Source organism: Alligator sinensis, unplaced genomic scaffold, assembly GCF_000455745.1.
Source record: "Alligator sinensis unplaced genomic scaffold, ASM45574v1 scaffold128_1, whole genome shotgun sequence".
Lineage (NCBI taxonomy): Eukaryota > Metazoa > Chordata > Crocodylia > Alligatoridae > Alligator > Alligator sinensis.
Genome location: NW_005842968.1, coordinates 429,336 through 436,487, shown reverse-complemented (window position 1 = coordinate 436,487; position 7,152 = coordinate 429,336). Strand labels below are relative to the sequence as shown.

At 63.7% G+C, this 7,152-nt stretch overlaps 1 protein-coding gene across 1 annotated transcript in view; it reads right to left on the bottom strand.

Moving 5' to 3' along the window:
* RNF31 (ring finger protein 31) overlaps nucleotides 1-7,152 on the bottom strand; it is a 16,353-nt gene that overhangs the window by 2,113 nt on the left and 7,088 nt on the right. Inside the window, exons 6-16 of the mRNA XM_025192813.1 lie at nucleotides 6,471-6,537; nucleotides 6,285-6,396; nucleotides 5,209-5,560; nucleotides 4,908-5,138; nucleotides 4,312-4,575; nucleotides 3,557-3,739; nucleotides 2,803-3,033; nucleotides 2,447-2,620; nucleotides 1,582-1,680; nucleotides 590-679; nucleotides 5-165 (exon numbers count right to left, since the gene is read on the bottom strand). Coding sequence (XP_025048598.1) covers nucleotides 5-165; nucleotides 590-679; nucleotides 1,582-1,680; nucleotides 2,447-2,620; nucleotides 2,803-3,033; nucleotides 3,557-3,739; nucleotides 4,312-4,575; nucleotides 4,908-5,138; nucleotides 5,209-5,560; nucleotides 6,285-6,396; nucleotides 6,471-6,537 — 1,964 coding nt within the window. The remainder of the gene's footprint in view (nucleotides 1-4; nucleotides 166-589; nucleotides 680-1,581; nucleotides 1,681-2,446; nucleotides 2,621-2,802; nucleotides 3,034-3,556; nucleotides 3,740-4,311; nucleotides 4,576-4,907; nucleotides 5,139-5,208; nucleotides 5,561-6,284; nucleotides 6,397-6,470; nucleotides 6,538-7,152) is intronic.

The following is a 7,152-nucleotide window of genomic DNA, read 5'->3' as shown; positions in this document are numbered from 1 at the left end:
CTGCTGCTGGATGGTGGGGTTCATAGAGTAGGGGTCCTCGGGGCACTCACTGATGCCATGCTCTTGCAGGTAGGCAGCCAGCCCCTGTGCCTGGTACTGGGGGTCATTGCTGCGCTTCCACTCCAGGAACTCCTGACACGACAGGCCCTGGTGCTGCGGCTCCCACTGACGACAGGCCCTGGTGCTGCGGCTCCCGCTGTGCCGGGGAGGAAGGGATCAGCATCTGCTGGGGTGTCCCAATGCCCCCAGTACCTTCCAGTACCCCTCAGTACCTTCCAACACACCCAAAACCCTTCAATGCCCCCAGTACCTCCCAGCACCCTGCAGTTTCCCCTAGTGCCCCCAGTAAATTCCCCCAACCCTCCAGTACCTCCCAGCACCTCTCAATTTCCCAGTGTACCCCACCTCCCAGTAATTCCCCCAATGCCCTCCACTACCTCCTACAACTCCCAATACCCCCCAATATCAACCAGTGCCCCCCACCATCCCCCAGTAATTCCCTCAGTGTCTCCCAGTAATTTCTCCAGCGCCCTCAAATGCCTCTCAGCACCCCGTTTTCCCCAGCACCCCCCAGGCCTCCTAGGCTCACTGGGCGCTTGCAGTGGACACAGAAGCTCTGGCGGCACTGGGGGCATTGGGCGTCCCACTGCTCCGACTCGTAGATGAACCCGAATGAGCACTGGGGGGAGGAAGGCGGAGAGAGGGTCGGACAGAAATGTGGGTGCCTCCTTTGCTCCCCCAGCATCCCCCGACACTCCCCACCCCCCCTCACCCCCTGCACACTCAGCTCATTCCCATGGACACAGCCCCCTCACACACTCAGCTCACCTCATGCACATTCACAGGCCCCTCACACATTCAGCTCACCCCCTTGCACACTCACAGCTCCCTCAGGCTCAACTCACTGCGTCACATGCCCCCCACTCACGCATGAACTCAGCTCACCCTTTGCACGCACAGCTCACCCCATGCACACTCAGAACCCCCTCACACACTCACAGCCCTTCACAAACTCAACTCACCCCCCTCACACACTTACAGCCCATTTGCATACTCAGCTCATCCCCTGGGATGCTCACAGCCCTCCCATACTCAGCTCACCCCCCACCCCCCCCCGGCAGCCCCCCCCCCCCCCCACCCGGCATGCTCACAACCCCCTTGCACACTTAATCTGTAGCCATAAAATGCCCATGTCCACTCCTGAGAAATGCCGCATAGCAACTGAGCGGGTGGAGAGGTCGCTATCTGGGTAAAACTAAGCCAGAAGCTACAGATTGTGTCAAAGCACCAACACTGTCACCAACAGCAGGGAGAAAAGGAGACAGAGCGGACGTGCGAGGAGGAAGGTACGCAGGTGTGGGCGTGCTTGTTTATCTACGGAAAATACCCGGAAGTAAGAAAGTGATTGTATCAGCAAATAAATCTACATGATGGGAGAGGGAAATCTCTTGGGCCTCTGTCTTTCCACCAGCTGGTTCCCCAATGCAAGCATTTGGGGTAATGAGTTCATGCTCTTGCATGCTCAGCTCACCCCTTTGCGCACACACACACACTCAGGTCATGCCCCCCCTGCACACTCACATGTGTGCACCACTGGAACTTGGGGTCCCGCATCAGCTCCTGCTCTGTCAGCTTCTTGGTGAACAGCTCATAGGTCTCGGGGTCCAGGCACTCCCGGAGCTGTGGGGTGGGCAGGGAGTCACGGGGTGGGGGACTCCAGCAGTTCTCCCTGCGCCATGTCCAAAGGATATCAGAGGTCCCCAAGTCCATATATTGGGGAGCACTGAGGTGCTGTTGGGGTGATGAGGCCCCGGGCAGGATGTTGGGGGGGCAGGGACCCAAGGGGATATGTAGGGGGGTTAGAGGGATCCTGTGGTATCTGTGGAGGTGTCCCCAAGGGTTGGGGGGCACTTGGGGATCCCCCACAGGATGATGAGGGGCAACAGGGACATCCTGTTAATTCTGGGGAGGGTCTCAGGGGGGTTCCTCCTGGGCTGGGGAGCACTGGGAGGGGTCTTTCCAGTTCTACAGGGGTTCCCCCTCACTGGGGGGATCTAGGGGGGGTCCCCTCTAGCTGGGGGGCCTTGAGAGGATCACAAGAGAACTGGAGTGAAGATATGGAGCACCTCAGTACTAGGGGAATATCAAGGAGGTCTTCTTGACCTGGGGAGTGCCAGGGGGTCCTCAATTGGAGGGCACTGGGGGGGTCTCCAGAGTCCTGCGGGGTATTTCCAGTGGCCTGGGGAGCCTTGGGGGCGGGGGGTCACCTAGACTGGGGTAGGGATAGGGGTTTGCGGGTTGGGAGTGAGGAGAACTGGCAGGGCTGGAGGGGCAGAGGGCTGGGCAGCCTCAGGGGGTCACCAGGGCTGAGGTAAGGGTAGCCTGGGGTGGGGGGCACTGGGAGGGCCCCTGGAGACTTGGGGAGAAACCAGAGGGTCGTGGGCACCTGGATGTCAAGGGTGGAGAAATAGGCGAGGCGATCGGGCTCGTGGCGCAGGTCGGGGGCATCGCAGGCCGGGCACACGAGGTCTGTGATGTGCTTCTCCTTCACGGCAATGGTGAAGTGCTGCACAAAGCACTCGGGGCAGATTGTGCACTCACATGATGTCAGGGACTGCATCTGCACAGGACAGAGGGGCACGCCGGGTTTGCATGAGGAGCTCCCATGGGGAGTGTTACACACGGCATGTGCATAACAGGGAGGACACAGATCAAATAAGGGATGCATGCATTGTACGTGGGGGGGTTGCGTTGCACGAGGGGTGCCCACATTGTTGCATGTGGGGATGTGCACAGCTGTACCTGGTGGCGGGGCAAGGCCCAGCCGCAGACAGCACACTCCCAGCTGAGCAGGCGCTTGATGAAGGCACGGTCGGGCGAGGCACGCACAGCTTCCACGATATCACCCAGCACCAGTCCCCGGCCCCTGCCTGGCCCTGGCCCCACGCCCAGCTCCTGTGCCAGCGACGCCACCAGCTCTGCCCGGCCCCAGCTTGGTAGCCCCTGTGATGCCAGCACCCGCCGCACCACCGCCTGTGCAGTGGGGCAGGGTTCCAGGACCCACACCCCTGCCCCCAAGGGGCCTCCAGCCCCCACACTGAAGCCATGAAGCCCCCCAGCCCCACCCCCAGGGGACCCCAGAAACCCCCTGCCACACCCCCCTGGGGCCCCTCCAACCCTGCCTCCTGGCGACCCCAGCCCCCCATTTCCATCTGCCGCCAAAAAACCAATGGACCCCCCTGGTCCCTGCCAGGGACCGCATCTCAGCCCACCTTGAGAAATCCCGCCCACCAGGGGCCCTGCAAAGACAGCCTCATGTCCCAGTGCCTCCCGCACCCCCATGCCCACACCCTGGCTCCCCTATAGATGCCAGACCTGCCCTAGGAACCCTGATCTGCTCCCAGAATCTCCCACAAACTACAAGACCCCTCTGGACCTCCCCCTGAACCCTGCCAGCTTGTCCCAGCCACCTGGAGACCCATAGCCCCTCTCAGAGGCACCCTCACAACCCCAGAGACCCCCAGACCTCCCAGGCCCCTGCCCGGTCCCCAGATACCTGGTGGTCCGACGCATGGAAGTCGATGGGGGGCTCGTTGGAGGCCCAGAGGCGCTGGCAGAAGGGCTCCAGCACAGGGCGCTGCAGATCACGCAGGGCCCCCCACAGGTCCCCCTCGTTGTGGTACAAGGCCTCCAGCACTGGTTCCCCCACCCCGAAGCCCAGGCCCCTCAGCGCCCGCACCTGGCGGGAGAGACTGGCACTGGGACCCCCCCCCCCCCCCCCGCCCCCACCCCCCCGGGGCCCCCCCCCCCCCAACTCTGCCCCAACCCTCTGAGCGCCGCCCACAGCACTCCAACTCCACCTACCACCTCCAAACTCCACCCACAGCTCCCATAGCCCAACCCACTGCCCCAAATTACACCCACACCTCCCATAGTCCCACCTACACCCCAAACCCCACCCACAGCCCACACCCCCAAGACCATAAGCCCCACCCCCAGAACACCCAAACTCTGCCCTTCCACACACTCAAGCTCCTCCCACCACCCAAGCCCCACCCATCTCCATGGCCCAGCCCTTTCCCAAGCCCCACCCTGCCATGCAAATACCACCCTCACTGTGGCCCTGCCCCCTCCCCTAGGATCCACCCCCATGTCAATCCCACCATTCACCAGAGCCCCACCCCTCATGCAAATCCCACAATCTCCCATGGCCCTGCCCCTGCTCAGGCTCCCCTCTTCATGCAAGTCCCACCTCTCCCCATGTTCCCCCGCAGCAAGCCGTACCCACTCGTGCCAGCCCCACCCCCACACCTTGGTCCTGCGGGCGCCCAGGCAGCGGCTCACGGCCTCGTCAACGTCCCCGTGGCTGCAGACCCAGGCATCCCGAGCCTCGCCGAGGGTGATGGCGCCCAGGCCCCCACCTGGCTCACAGCTGGCCTGGCCCGACGCAGCCTCCATCACTGCCCCCAACACAGCTGGCAGCTCCGAGCGCAGCCAGGGCAGTGGGCACTCTGCCCCCGAGTACCGCCGTGCTGCCTCCACCTCCTCAGGGGACACACCCGCCATCTCTGCCTCCTACCACATGAAGGGGGTGGGACTTGTCAGGCCACACCCATGGGGAAGAGCTAGGACAAGCCATACCCACGGGGGAGGATCCACCCCCTAGCAACACACCTACAGCTGGGAAAGGGGCTAGGCCTCCAAAGGGGGGAGCTGGAGCAAGCCACACCCACAAGGGAGGGATTTGAGTTGGTCGTGCCCCTAGTGGGAGATGCTGGGCAGGCCACACCTGTCCCCCCCTTGCACACAGCAGGGAAGGGACACCACTAGGCCCCACCCACATTCAGGGGCAGAGGGCCATGGCTTGCAGGGAAGGGGGGCCTGCAGGGAAGTAGGCAGGGCCTCACCCGGATCATGGCCACCAGCTTCATGCCATCCTCCCGGAGCTTGTCTTGGCGCCGCCGCTCGGCCTCCTCTGGCGAGAGGTGGGGGGGCTTGGCCAGACGCCGGGGTCCCTTGTCCCCAGGGGGTGGGCAAGGGGTTGCATCACCCAACTGGCTGGTGCGGTGACACACCTCGCACACACGCCCTGGCGCCTGGTTCCAGAAGGTGCAGTGCTCACACTGCCAGCCCGGTGCCTGGGGGCAACAAGGTGTTAATGGGTTGTGGGGTGGTAGGGAGGGGCAGCACGTGGGGAGTGGATCTCACCTGGGGGGTGGCAGGGGCCTCAAGGGGGGGGCGCCCAGCCAGGCGAGGGCGCTCGCACACGGCGCACAGGACAGTGCCGGGGGGGTTGAGCAGGGTGCAGCTGCGGCAGGCCCAGGCGCTGGGGGCAGGGCTGGGGACAGCGGTGGGTGTGGGAGGCCCAGGGGTTGGGGGGCAGGCGCGGGGCCGATCACAGCCCCCGCACAGCACTGCCAGCCCCTCGTTGGGGGTCCCACAGGCTGTACAGCGCCACGGTGGGCGGGGGGCTGGGACGGGACCCCGGCGTCCGGGTGGCAGCTCCAAGGACAGGCTGGGGAGACAGGGCAGCAGGGTCAGAGACACCCCAAGCCCCGCCCTCAGACATCATTAACACCCTAATCCCCGCCCCCTCTCCCCTGGCCCCACTGCTAGTGCTCACTGGCTCCCAAGCCCTGTCCCCTCACCCCTAGCTTCACCCCCGGCCCTCACTGGCTTCCCAAGCTCCTCCCCTCTCCCCTGGCCCCACCACAGTACTCACTGCCCCCAGACCATGCCTTCTCCCCTAGCTCCGCCCCAGCCATCACTGTCCCCACAAACCTTACCTCCCCTGTGCCCATGCCCACCCCCACCTCCCTGCCTGGGGATCCCCACTTCCCCAGGACAGGCCCTTTCCTAGCTGCCTTCAGAGTTCTTAAAGGGCAAGGCCCCCTGAGTTTTTAAAGGGGAGGGCCCCCCCTGGGGGGGGGGGGGGTGTGCATCATAAATCAGAGGCCTCATTAAACCCTTATATTGGGGGTGAGGGGAGGACTTGGAGGTCCCTGGTTGCCAGGCAACAGTGGGGCAGGGGACAGGGCTAGAAGAACCTAGTACAGGGGTGGGCACTTATTTTTGGAGGAGGGCTGCTTACTGAGTTTTGGCAAGACATCGAGGGCCACATGACAGGCAGCCAAGGGCAGATAACTATTAATTCTCTAAATTTTTTAGGGGCCCCGCAGGCTGGATAGAATGGCCTGGCAGGCCGCATCTGGCCCGCGGGCTGCATTTTGCCCACCCATGGCCTAGTACCTGGAGGGGGCAGGGTCTCCATTCCCTGAAGGAGCCCAGGGGCGGGGGAGTCCTTCTGCGGGGACCCATGGCGGTGGCACTCAGAGCACAGGCCGGGGGAGCCGTCAGGTGCAGATGCCCCACACCGGGCACACGGCCCCCCTGCACCTGCAAGCAGGCAGGGGAGACAGGTCAGAGCTGGCCCCAGACACCCACGCAGCCCCCCCAGCCCCACTACTCACCAGGCAGGGGCAGGGAGGCTGCAGGGCCCTGCTCCGGGTTTGGCACCACTTCAGGGGTCAGCACCCCCTGCACAGACATGAGCACTCTGTCAGCTGGGCCTGCACTGACCCCCAGCCTCCATTGAACCCCCAACCCCTGGACACCTCTCCAGCTCTCACAAAACCTCCACTGAACCACCTGACTCCCAGAGACCCTGATCACCCAAAGACCCTGCCTGCTCCCCATGGATGCCCCCCAGACCTCAGAGACCACCCCCAACCCAGCCCTCCATGGACCCCCCATGTATCCCCTTGCCTCTACTTTTATCACCCCTCCTAAAACCCCAATTTAACCCTCCTGCCCCCAGAGACCCTTCCCCAGAACCTCCACTGAACCACCTGACTCCCAGAGACCCTGATCACCCAAAGACCCTGCCTGCTCCCCATGGATGCCCCCCAGACCTCAGAGACCACCCCCAACCCAGCCCTCCATGGACCCCCCATGTATCCCCTTGCCTCTACTTTTATCACCCCTCCTAAAACCCCAATTTAACCCTCCTGCCCCCAGAGACCCTTCCCCAGACCCCCCAAATCCCACCAGCACCCCTAGGTCCTCCCAATCCCCAGTGGACCCCCACAGAGCCCCCTAGACCACTTGAGAAATGACCAGACCTGCATGGACCCCCCCCCGCTTGACTACTCC